The sequence below is a fragment of the Neomonachus schauinslandi genome, chromosome X (genome assembly GCF_002201575.2).
Source record: "Neomonachus schauinslandi chromosome X, ASM220157v2, whole genome shotgun sequence".
Taxonomy (NCBI): domain Eukaryota; kingdom Metazoa; phylum Chordata; class Mammalia; order Carnivora; family Phocidae; genus Neomonachus; species Neomonachus schauinslandi.
This window is the reverse complement of record NC_058419.1, coordinates 101,695,153-101,709,101: the sequence shown is the minus strand read 5'-3', so window position 1 is coordinate 101,709,101 and position 13,949 is coordinate 101,695,153. Positions and strand designations below refer to the sequence as shown.

General features: G+C 36.9%; 1 protein-coding gene across 1 annotated transcript in view; it reads left to right on the top strand.

Moving 5' to 3' along the window:
- The window catches only part of IL1RAPL1 (interleukin 1 receptor accessory protein like 1), a 665,379-nt gene that overhangs the window by 331,705 nt on the left and 319,725 nt on the right, over positions 1–13,949 (top strand). Inside the window, 1 exon segment of the mRNA XM_021677758.1 lies at positions 8,707–8,781. Within this exon segment, the coding sequence (XP_021533433.1) occupies positions 8,707–8,781 (75 nt within the window).

Here is a 13,949-nt window from a genome sequence, read left to right as displayed (position 1 = left end):
TCATATAGCATGGTTTCTCAACCTTAGCACTCTTGATATCTGGGATGGGATCATTCTTGTGGGGATCCTTCCTGTACGTTGTAGGAAGTTAAGCGGCATCCCTTGTCAAGCGGCACCCCCTCCCACCAGCTGTGACAACCCCAGTTGAGAACCACTTTCAGAAGGCCTTATCAGTGAGGAAATGTGCAAGATTCTGTATCATGAAGAAAAAGCCAAGAAACGCAAATATCTTCTGCATTGAAGTACAGTATAAATAAACCAACCTAATATAATCTGGAAGGCCATTAAATTGCATTACACTATGCTATGGAAATGTAATGTCTTATTTCGATAGTCCAGGCCAAGCAGATAATTAAAAATTTTCTGATTTTTAGTAGTAACATGATGCCTTTTGTCTTTTCCACAATTTTTCTTTAATAAGCATTTCCAAATATCCTGGGATTTCTAATTTTCATTTCTTAAAGACCTTTTATCCACTAAGAGAAAAAGAAAAAAAAAAGATATGCTATGATAATTTTGTTCACTTTCTCATTGCTAGGGAAGAGATGCTTTCCCTCACAGGACAGACAATTTTTTGGAATCAACTGTTGCCCCTAAAAGCTAATTGGTGACAACATGTTAATTTTTTCCTTTTCTGTCAACAGAAGTCGAAAGAGTAGTTGGCATGCTCACCTCCCTGATTATAGCTATTACATCAATCAGCATCCTTTTTCTAGTGTTCATCATAATTCCTCTAGATAATTATGTATTGTTCCAGTTTTCTCACCATTGTGTTTCACTTTAGCTTCGACTACACTCAAATTTATTTAAAATGGTTGAAATGGGTCATGCAATCAGTTAGAATTCATCCCACAACATTTATGCAAAATCCACTGCAGCAATTGTTTTTAAAATAATTCTTAAAAATATTAAACCGCCTTTATTCCATCTACCCATGCTCTCTTTTGCTTGCCCTCCATATTTTTATCAGCTCATTTGGTCAGAATGAGGGTGCAGTCAGTGACTGAATGAGATCTGAGGTCAGCATGAGTCTGGGTTTGGCAAGCAAGGCTGCTCACACTGGAAGCCGGGGCTTAAGAGACCATTGCAGAAGGTGGCAAATGAATAAAGAATCTGAGCCCTAATATTAGCTCCATGTTAATTAACTTTTTTATGATACTCTTGAGTGATTCTATTTTAAAAACAGTTATTCAATGAATATAATCTCTTCATTGTTTATGTTACCTGGGAGGTTTATGTAGAGATTGGAAAAGCGATTAAACATAAATTCCATCGCTCCTATGATAGAATAGTACTTTATAATAAATATTTTTTAAATAAGAAAAACTAAATTAAACATGATGATATTAAATTTGCCAATTGAATATGTTCCACATATCATTGCACCAAGGGAGTACTGGAGGACTGTTTTTAATATCTTGGCTAACATGGCTCTGATTCTATTAATCAAAAACAAATTCAGGGGCATACATTTTTTATATTATGCATGATATTAAAGCAAAATGGGACAGAGATTAGCCAGAGTTTATCTCATGATAAGTTAATATGGCATTCGCCTTAAGTATGAAACTTTTTTAGACCATTTCCTCAGTCTTTTGGGGCCTGGAAAGAGAAGATGAGTTATCAGTCAGTGGCTTAAGTTTTCAAAATATAAATGGAAAATCAATAGTAAAATTTTCTAGCCTCTGTGGATAAAAGGAAGTGACTGAATTGATTTATAAAAACTTGTTTCTTGATTCCTATTACCCCCATGAAATTGTCCCCCATATCATTAAATAGCATTGCTATTCATGTATTTGCTCAAGCCCATAACTGGGGATCCCTGGATGCCATATCAAGACCATCAGTAAATTTGGCTAGTTCTGCCTACCAAATAGATACTTAAAGGAAAAAATCCTACCATTTCCGCCACCAAAACCAATGTTGCCTCACCTGTCTGTGGACTGCTTCAGTGCCATTCTTCCTGGTTTGCCTATCTCTACTCTGCCTTGTTATTTATATTAACATATAAATAAAAATAATGGGCTCTCTCCAGAATTCTTCAGGGCATTCTCACTATGTTTAGAATAAAACCCCCGGCTTTTCCGTGTTCTATAAGGCCTGCCCGGCCCATGGCTATCTCTGACCTCATTGCCACTCTTTCCATAGGTCAGTATGGCTGTAATGATCTGTGCTACCCCTCACACATGACAGGCACACTCCCATCTCAGGACCTTTGCACTTGTCCTTCCCTCTGCCTGCCATAATCTTCCTCTAGGTATGCACATGGGTGATTTCCTCCCTTCCCACAAATCTGTCTCAAATGATCGTCATCGCAAACGTCCCTGACATTCGTCTCTAAAATAGCACCTGCGTTAGTCTCTTTCTCCTCAGCTGCTTTATTTTTTATAATACTTATAACCACCCACTATTATATTATGCATGTACTCATTTACATGTATATTTCACATCTCCCTCTCTGGACTGCAAGCTCCTTGAAAGCAAGGAGTTTTGTCCATCTGGTTCACTGTTATACCCTCTAGCAACTAGGAAAGTGTCTGGCAAAGAGGAGAGGTTTTAAAAATACTTGTTGAATGAATGATTGAACATATTTGTTTTATTTGCATTATAAGCGACATTGATCAAATCATATGAATAAAATATTAAGTATCAAAGCCAGTCAAATGAATTTCTTGATTTACCTGAATACATGCATTTTGATAGATATATTAAGAGTTACATCCTTGAAAGTATTTGCTCTGTCACTTTGACAGGTCTCTTAGATCAAGGTTATCTTCTACGTGGTTTTAGTTTGCTCATAAACCGCTCTCCCTGCAGTTTTCTGCTCAGTTACTTTGCCACTCCTCTTGCTTTGAAGCTTCTGAGGCTCCATGAATCTGTCGTGAGCCACCATAATTGTTTGCAACAGAAAGGAGAAATTTTGCCAACCCCAGTGCATTAGAGATAAATGAAAAAGAAAGCACCCCTTTTCCCCCAAATGGCTTTACCCTAGAATATGTTAATATTTTCTCCTGTCCATTCATTTCTTTCCCCCAAGGAACATGGGATTGTGTCTACTTGCCATAGCTCTCACAGGCTCTATGCCCTACTGTTAGAAACTAATGTTAAAACATTCCAGGCCAAGGGAGCCTGTGTGGCTCAGTCCATTGGGCATCCCACTCTTGATTTCAGCTTAGGTCATGATCTCAGAGTTGTGAGATCGAGCCCTGTTTGGGGCTCCATACTCAGGGTGGGGTCTGCATGAGATTCTCTCTCTCTCTCCCCCCCGCCCCTCCCCCCACTCACATACTAAATAGATAGATGATAGATAGATAGATAGATAGATAGATAGATAGATAGATAGATAGATAAAATCTTTTTTAAAAATTCCAGGCCAAAGAAAGCAGAACTAAAATCCCATTCTGAGTCATTGAAGCTCTGTGGTTAATCCACATTACCTTGACTTCCTAGGAAAATAGGCAGTTGTTTGTCGACTCTTTTAAGTTAAAAAAAATATATATGCAGACAACAAAACAAACAAAAACCATTATAAAATGGGGCATGTTGGTGGGATTGCCACAAAGCATGTTTTGTCATCGGCCCTATAAATCTGTGAATACTGTTTTGTGACCAGATTCAGTTGGTAGATTTAAATGGGGTCAAAAAGAATTCACCTCGGGCGCCTGGGTGGCTCAGTTGGTTAAGCGACTGCCTTCGGCTCAGGTCATGATCCTGGAGTCCCGGGATCGAGTCCCACATCGGGCTCCCTGCTCGGCGGGGAGTCTGCTTCTCCCTCTGACCCTCCTCCCTCTCGTGCTCTCTGTCTCTCCTTCTCTCTCTTGCAAATAAATAAAATCTTAAAAAAAAAAAAAAAAGAATTCACCTCTGAGTATAGCACTCAGCACAATGCATCATTTATATGCTCTTGTCTCACACATACATGATTCTATGTCTTATTGATCTCTTTCTTTCTGATATAGTCTTCCTATTGGTCAGTACTTCATAAATGCTCTTGAAATTGAGTAATAAGTATAGTATGATTATTTATCTAGGTTGTAAGCTCTCTCAGGGTTAAAAGCTGTATTTTGTTCACCTTTGAGTTTTTTTGCAATCTCAGTACATTGTTTGCATATCTAAAAGTCTTCAAAATGGTTTTGTTGAATTGTGTTCTTGAAGACAGATCAGTTCTCCTGTTATGGAAACTAATATAGGAAATATTAATGATTCTTAAATTCAAGATCTAAATGCCTTTTGAACCCTTAGCTAAGCATCCGTATTGTTTTCTTATTAGGCTATATAGAATGTCAAATGCTATTGTCCCATTCTTTGATGGGTATTAGAGCAGATTTATTTTCCATCTGCTATATTCAAGCACTTAATCTGTTATCTTACTTAATCTTCACACCAAGCCATAAAGGAAAATTATTTATGTCACATTCTATATATAAGGAGACTGAGACTCAGAGAGTTTAAATAACTTCTCCAACTTTCCAAATCATCAAGGCAGAGTCAGGAATTATTAGACCTATATCTCCCTGAAAGCTAAGTGTATTATCTTTCTTACTCCACCATAATGCTTTTAAGAAACAAAGCAGTGAAGGCACCAATTAAAATACATTTTGAAAATTGTCTGTGATTTTGAAAGTACAAATTTTGTCCTAGGATTATTATAGGTATCCAAGAAGTATTGAGTATTCTCAGTAATATTTGGGGGAGTAAAATTAAATTTTAGATGAATGGTTGGTCAACAGAGAAAGGTATGCTCATCCTAAATATCTTAACATAACTCTCTTCTGTAAGAACGTTAGAAACATTCAAGAATACTGGCCTCATGCCCCTGGTTTGTTGTTACTTTTGTTGTGGGAAGTCAGGATCCTATTTCTCAGTGTTTGATGACCCAAACGTACATGGAATGGGGAAAAAAAGGGAGAGCCTGTATCCCTTCATGATTAATTAGGGAACCTTAACATAGATAAAGAATCAGTCCTACACACAGCTTCATATATGCTGAATTCTAGATGTTTCTCTAACTGGCAGCTGGTAAGCAAAACAAATGTCCTTAAAATTCCCCTTCTACTCTGCAGAACACTTTTGTCAATTGGAGCATCTGAATAATTGGGACAGACCTGTAAGACAGGTGTGTTTTTATTTTAAATAACTGTATCAGCTTTACTGTTGTCAATAGGGTGTTCTGAAGAATAAATCGAGAGCTTGAAAATACTTATGGTGGTAGATAACATAGAAATATTGTAATACATAATTAGCAGAAAAACATTTCTACTTTAATTGTTGTGGGGTTTTTTTAGGTAGATAAAATATGATTAGGATTTAAAATCAACCTGTGCTTCATGTTACTACTGTCAGACTTTCTTTAGTTTTTCAGTGATTTCAGTTTAGTGAGTGTGTCTGTATGTCTTTGTGTGTGTTTGGGGGGGGGGGGGGGGGAGAAAGAGAAGGAAAGAGTGTCCCAAAAGGCAAGTTGTTTTCTTGACAATGAAATGTCAGTTGGTCTAGTCATGGTCTGATGCTAATTAGTTTGGTTTTTTTTTATTGTGATCAATTTGTTGAATTTCCTTGCAGTCCCACCTTTGCCCATGAAGAAAATAAAGGTTTTGTGTGGTGTGTGTGTTCATTTTGTTTGGATATTAACATTCCTGCATTTGTTTGCCAGTTCTGTCTTTTGTCTATTCGATTCAGCTAATCACCATAAAGTGTCAAAAACACCCAAATAATGGATAATTGAGCATATGTCCTTTATTTGTGGTAGCTAAATTGGTCCCCCTCAAATGACTGTGGAGCTGAGCTACATCTTTGCTCTAACGGTCACTTCTTTTCACAGTCATTTTGCCATTGTGTCAGATCGATAGTTCAGCTGTTGTACTCTCTGGAAGTTTCCATTCACTTTTAGCAAAGATAGGTGAATCATATGAGAAGCATGCCTAACTGATAAATAGTGTCAGAGCATAATATCAAAACATGACAGGGACGCCTGGGTGGCTCAGTCAGTTAAGCGTCTGCCTTCGGCTCAGGTCATGATCTCAGGGTCCTGGGATCGAGCCCCACATCAGGCTCCCTGCTCAGTGGGCGGGGGGGGGCGGGTCTGCTGCTCCCTCTCTGCCCCTCCCCTACTTGTGATCTCTCTCACCAGCTCTGCTCACTTGCTCTCTCTCTCAAATAAAATAAAAATAAATCTTTAAAAAGAACACGGCAGACTGCACAGTAAGAGCACTCTGCTATAGGTTAGAGTTACTTATTTGCACATTTTTGCTCTCCTAAGAGGTTGCTCACACCTTGAGGGGAAACCTGCACAAAGCTATAGTACTTGACAGAATTTTCAAGGAGCAGGTAACAAAGAATTGGGAGGAAAGATCTAGCAAGAGCTCTAGCTTCAGCTTGTTCTGTTACCTTTGGCAAGCCAGTTGGGTTTTGTTTTTTTTCTTTGTTTGTTTGTTTTGCACCTAAGATCCTGCATCTCTAAAACAAGGAAGGTGAATCAGCCCAGATTTTTATTTTTTAACTTCTGATTATTGTAAAATGTAAGGGCAGAAACCAGAGCTATCCCAAGCCCCCGTCACAATGCCTAGCACATTATAGTGTTCCCTATACATCAGCTGAGTTGAATTGAAATTTTTTGGTAAAAATCTTAGGTGAAATACTGATGTGTAATATGAATAAAAGCAAAGCTCCTTTTGTCCAGAGAGGGTGGGTGGTACAAGTCAAGCCATGTGGACCACGCTTTATCTCCATCTTCACTTCACCTGCCCAGAGGGGCACTATGGAAATCACAGGGCTTTAGGGAACACAATTTAAAAAATCAAAGGAATTAATAAGCATATAATTTTCTCTGGCTCCAACATTCTTTGATTCCTCTGCTAACTTGGAGTCATCACATAGAGAGTAATATGAAAGGTCTTAAAGATACAACCTTATGCCACAGGGTAGGTGGTGGGTTGAGGTGGAGAACCACAAAACCATTTTATATTCCTGAAACAATGTGCTACATTTGCATTTTATTATCTTTCTCTACAGTTTTGTTCTCTTACTAGAAGTCAGTGTGGGATGTGTTTGAACAGAGAACATTTCTCTCAGCTGCTTTCTGTAACAAACTCTTGAGTTGTCTTCTTATAACTACATAATCACAAAATTTTATAAATTGAGTTAATTTCCTGAATAAGCCAGTTATTTTGATACCATAGTTGCTTTTGAAGTTCACTGAAAGCATATGAGAATCCAAGCCTAGGAAATGTGGCTTTTTGACCTAGTAATGGTGAACTGTTTTGCCAACCTTTAGTGGATAACCTACTTATTTAGCTGGTAGGAGAATAAAAATCTGTAAATCTCAGTGTAGACAAGAAATAAGAGTAAGGTTAATCAGAGATGTCAAATCTTCAAGAAGAATTTTGGAGTGATTTATCTCATCCCATTACCCCAACTTTCCTTTCCCCTCATTCCCGTCCCTGTGTTAAATGCTAACGAAGATGAATGAATAATGCATTCAATTACTTGCAAATGAAAGCTATTGATCCTCTGTGAGGTTGGTGTCCCAAACCAGGACTCTTAAAACTCATCCCTGTTTTTCTGCACTGGGGGTTCATGATTCATTTGCACAGACTGCATTTTCTGTTAAAGAGAAATGAAGGTGAGCTGCCGAGGCAGATTGAATTCTCGAATCCTTTGGTGATGAGGACATGTGGCCAAGTCCTGGCACTGCTGTGTAGATCAGCCTTCTAGTTATCACCCAAACTGGCATGGCCTCCTGGCAAGGAAGGAATAAAGCCCTCGGAGTGAAAACATTTAGTTCAGCAGCCCTTAACTGATCATTTCTGTCCTTGTTTCACAGTGGAAGTTGCCTTGACAAGTTTCAAGGGACCTGGGAGATTCAATCAGAGAGGGTGGGGAGGGAGGCTTAATGAGGGAGAACTGTCTGTTTGTCTAAAGTCCAGACAGTCTCGTTTGGCTAGGAATGAAGTCTGCAGTGGGACACCTATCTTCAAGGGGCATCATAATAAAACTCTTAGATCTGTAGGCTGATAACTGATAAATTGATGGGAGCTCAGAGCAGAAATATGTGGAAGCTGAAAAATCAAAGCAGGTATATCATGCAAATTAGCAATAAATGCTACAAAATGTAATGGATAATAGTGATAAGGGGTTTTGAGTAAATGGCAAGTATATAAAATATATTCACAAGTGCAAGCTGCACTTGTACTAATTGAATGCCACACTGCTATCCCTTTAGTGATTACATGTGTAAGAAATACTTAACCTATTTATTAAGTTAGGGGTTTTGAGGCAGTGTGATCCAGGGTATAGAAACTTGGAAAGGGATTAAGGAAAATAAGACATTATGTCCCCCACATCGTCAAAATGCACAATACAGATATCACGTTTAGCTTTAATTAACACAGAGAAAATGTAGGGTACCCTTTAAAATGGAAAACAAGGTGCAAATTGAAAATATTTGATGAAGCACAGTCATATGTTCTTAAGGACTGGCCAATCCTGATTCCAACTTCAACGGTCTCGTGTGACTGTCAATATGGAAGTGTTATATTTGACTCGTGTACAATCTAATAGCTTTTCAGCTCGCCTGAAAAAAAGTCATTACTTGGTAGAATGCTTTGACACACTGCTCTGAGAATGAAAAATATCTGGGAAAATAAAATGTGTTCTATCATTCAGCTCATGCAGTGTTAACTAGAAGTCTGTATTGTTACTGTTTTTCAGCCCCTCTGACTGATAAGCCACCCAAGCTTTTGTATCCTATGGAAAGTAAACTGACAATTCAGGAGACTCAGCTGGGTGAGTAATTCCTTAATTCTGGTTAATAGCCTTTTCTCAATACATTCTGACAGTTAATAAGCCTAGATTGTAACCTGATGTCATCCTCTAAGCCAAACCTGTGTGTATTTAAAGGGAGCAAAATTAGGAAATCCCAGCAAACATGGCCCAATCCATCCCCCACAGTCTGTGCATTAGGACCAAGCTGGACATATGGATGTAAAGACTCAAGTGTTTTTCATATGGTTGTTAGGAAATGAGATGGACTGAAGGTCTTATTGGTGGCATTATATTGTCATTTTATAAGGCTTGAACTGGTTTTACAACTCTTTGACTTATACCGTTAGTACATTAAAACACAATTTTTGAAAATTGGGAGGAAAGGTACAGATTCATTAAGGTAAGTGTCGCCGTTACAGTTAAAAATCATTTTTATCTAATCAAATGTAAAGGACATTATGCTATTTTATTTTTAATAAAATGTGAGCAAGTGACTTTTGGTTAAAGGACTAACAGGTTTGGGACATAAGAACATGGACAGAATTGCTTTGGTAAAAATATCCAGTTGTCTACAAATCAGAATTCTAACTTAGTTATCTTAGAATTCAGTCTGGAATTTCCAAATGTGGTGTATCTATATTCAGTATAATTTTAACCATATATTCATGTTTGTTAAGGAATTTTTTCCCACACTCACCATTTCACAGTAAAATACTTTATTATATGCAACTAAAAAGGAATTGATAGACCATCCCTTAAGCTCTCGATGTTATTGTTTTGGGACTGAGAATTTGGATTAAAATTGTAAATCATCTTCAAAATGAAGATTACAGATGTGATCATCTTTAGTAATAGTATATTCAATTTTTTTTGTCATATTCCAATTTATAGTGCAAAAAGATATGGTCTTAGAACCTATGAAATTATTATAGTTAACAGATTTCTAACATTGGAAATATTTACTAACTTTAAGGCATGAACATATGCAAGATTTATACAAGTCAGGGTAGCAGTATGCTTCTTTGATGATAAACCCAAGCCTTTGAATTGATGCCATATACATGCAAGTAGTATTCAAATTGTCATTTTGAGATAGAAGACCACAAGCATCATTAAAGCAAAGCTCTATATGAAACAAAGAGATATATTAAAATTGCATCATGCTCTTTACTCCTGTTATGGTATATTAAAGTATATTAGATTTTATTGCTACTTTCTGAGGAAATTTTCAAATGTAAATTCTAAGTGGCCACACTCATATACACATTTCAGTATTCCTAGAAAGATGTATTTCTAAGGAGTTATACAAAACGATATATATATATATATATATCGGGAAAGAAGAAGTGGTTTATGGTGCCAGTTATCAGTAATGAATATAGTGAAAATGAAATTAATTGTGTCTCTTTACTTGACAACATAATTAAAAGAATACTGTGATTGATGGTTGCCCATTGGGTTTTCTTATATTATCTATTGTTCTCTACATTCTACTAAAATGTTATACAAAATGGAATAATTCGTAAAGCTTTCTTTTTTAAAAAAATTACTTTTTCTTGAACAAAAATTATAAAGACTAATAAATTGGTTTGAAAATATGAAAATTTCTTATACAAATTTGAAGTTTCAGCTGTATATTCATTTGAAGAAAAATAGGCATGTGTGTTAGCAAAATGTTCTGAGAAGTACTATAACTCCTTTATTACCACCGCCAAAAGGAGCATGAGTTCTCTTTAAATACCAGGTAAACTAGAGACATCAACCTGGGCTTTGGATTCTTTTAAACAACTTTTGTTTCATTTTATTTTCTGATTCTGATTGTCAGTGTATAGGATAAATCATTTACTATTTAGGGAAATTTAACCTTAATCCTTGAATTTTTGGAGCAACAGTTGATTTGAAGAAACTACCCTGTTAGTGTTATTACTGCAATAGTATTGGAGTAGATGAATAGCTGATCACAAAGGGTAAGTGCAAATAGAAAGTAATATTAAGGACCGAACAAAAAGACTCCAGATGCCTAAAATATATTTGTTTTCTACAATATGTACTTTGGTTTTTCACCTCCTGGGGATTTAAGTTTTGCCTTTCCAGACTTGAAAAAGCTGTCAAATTCAACAGGGTCAAATGTGTTACATCCTAAGAAAGGGGGACTGAATGAAGTTTCATGGGTTGAGAGTCGGGAGGGTGGTCAGGACCAGTAATAGAGAGCCTCTAAGTGGTATGTACTCTTACGAGACAGTGAGAATCTCCAACAGTTTCACTGGCCAAGAGCTCGGGTGTCAGACTCAGCCCTGTCCTAAATTGGGCAAACTGACGTGAGAGGATAATAAAACTAGTACGTGAGCTACAGTATAAGAACAATAATCAGTAATTATACAAAGCTGAGTTGGTATATGTCTGGCGACCTAACTTGAACATTCTGGCAAAGTTACACATCCATTTTTCCTTGGTAACGGTAAACCCATCAGTTCTCCAGTTTGTCTGTAAATATATAAAACTCATTAATAGTGTCATAGATAAAATCATGAGGTGCACGGAATTGTCTTCATCACCATATTCTCCTTCATCTGCCATTTGTTGGCCGTGCCCACCTTTCCCTTTCCACATCCCTTGTGGCTTCTTTTTCTCCCAGTTCCTTCATCTTCTCAAAACTGGAAAGATTGACAGTAATCATTTAAACTATTCCAGTGTAGAAAGCAAAAGGCACAAAAAAGCAAAGTACTGAGGATGAAAGATAAAATAGTAACTCAATTCATATAAAATATGTAAATTAGTGGGTTTGAATTTTAATCAGTTTTAATGTGGTTACAGCCTAGCATTTCCATTTTAAGTGGCACAAGTGTGTTACTTCACAATGTAAAAAAAAAAGAACTTTGTCCTTTTTAAATAACTTGAAGACATCAGCAAATGTCTGGACAGCACGTTATTGGGTAAAATCCCAGAAATCATGCTGTACAGTTCTGAAGGTCAATTCAGGATGTGAGCCTGACTTAGTCCTTTCAGGCTGCAGTAGTTAAGGGAATCAAAAGACAGACACTGTAATCTGGCTGAGCTTGAGCCCTGAGGGTGTCAGTCAGCAATGTGGCCTTCTTGTTATGGCCAGGAACCCATTTTCAGAACCTTCTAGAACAAAGGATGTTCTATTTACCATTATTAACAGACTTTCAAAGAGTAGAAATCCATCCCACCATTGACCTAGTGAGATACATTATACTTTACAACTTAAAATTGACTGAAAATTACCTTTAATTACTCATCTAGACCTGGGTATCACTGCATTTAAATTTTGGTTTTTTGCTTAAAAAATGATTGTACAGGTTAATGGTAGAAATTTTGGAGAATTACAGGAAAGAATCTGCTTCTATTAAATGTTCTCAGAAAATACCCATTTAATGCCTACATGATATCCATGTGAGTGTCCTATAATTTCATATATATTGCTGGAAACTTGATTTTTTCCAAATTTCATCATTATAAACAGTGATGAAGTGGTCTTTACTTATACATTTTCCCTTAACTTTATAATTATTTCAACAGGTCAAATTCCTAAAAGGAAAAATACTAGGTAAAAACAAATAATTTTATTAAAGTTTCTTGCTATATTTTCAGAATTCTAACCAAAGAAGTTGTATGAACTCTCACCAGAAGTATATAATAGCTATAATAAATTTAAAAAATGTTTAAATTCAACTTGTTTAAACCAAAAAAAAAGTTCATCCATTTCTTCCACTCTCCAGTCCATTGCCTCTTGTAACCACCAGTCTGTTCTCTGAATCTATGAACTTGTTTTTTGTTTCGTTTTGGTTTTTTTTCCCCCTTAGATTCTACATGTAATTACGAGAAAACATACAGTATTTGTTTTTCTCTTTCTGACTTATTTCACTTAGCTTAATACCCTCAAGATCCATCCAGGTTGTCACAAATTGCAAGATTTCAATCTTTTTTATGGCTGAGTAGTATCCCATTGTAGATATCTATATCTCTATCTGTATCTCTATCTATACACACACACACGCACACACCACATCTTCTTTATCCATTCATCCACTGATGGACACTTGGATTGTTTCCATATCTTGACTCTTGAAAACAATGCTGTAATGAACATAGGGATAAAAATCTTTGCAAATTGGTGTTTTCATTATCTTCAAATAAATACCAAGAAGTATCTCAGTGTGGTTTATGATTTGAATTTCCCTGATGGCTAATGATGATGAACATTTTTTCATGTGTCTGTTAGCCATTTGTACCTCTTCTGAGATACAAATGTATCACCAGTTAGAATGGCAAAAATGGACAAGGCAAGAAACAACAAATATTGGAGAGGTTGTGGGGAAAGGGGAACCCTCTTACACTGCTGGTGGGAATGCAAGTTGGTACAGCCACTTTGGAAAACAGTGTGGAGGTGCCTCAAAAATTTAAAAATAGAGCTACCCTATGACCCAGCAATTGCACTCCTGGGTATTTACCCCAAAGACACAGATGTAGTGAAAAGAAGGGCCATATGCACCCTGATGTTCATAGCAGCAATGTCCGCAATAGCCAAACTGTGGAAAGAGCCGAGATGCCCTTCAACAGATGAATGGAAAAGAAGATGTGGTCCATATATACAATGGAATATTACTCAGCCATCAGAAAGGATGAATACCCAACTTTTACACCAACATGGATGGGACTGGAGGAGATTATGCTAAGTGAACTAAGTCAAGCAGAGAAAGTCAATTATCATATGGTTTCACTTATTTGTGGAACATAAGGAATAGCATGGAGGACATTAGGAGAAGGAAGGGAAAAATGATGGGGGGGAATCGGAGGGAGAGATGAACCATGAGAGACTATGGATTCTGAGAAACAAACTGAGGGTTTTAGAGGGGAGGGGGGTGGGGGGATGGGTTAGCCCTGTGATGGGTATTAAGGAGGGCACGTACTGCATGGAGCACTGGGTGGTATACGAAAACAATGAATCGTGGATCACTACATCAAAAACTAATGATGTATTGTATGGTCACTAACATAACATAATAAAATAAAATTTAAAAAAAATATAAATAAATACCCAGAAGTAGAATTGCTGGATCATATAGTAGTTCTATTTTTAATTTTTTTGAGGAACCTCCATGCTCTTTTCCACAGTGGCTACACCAATTTACATTCCCACCAACAGTGCACAGGGTTTCCTTTTTTCC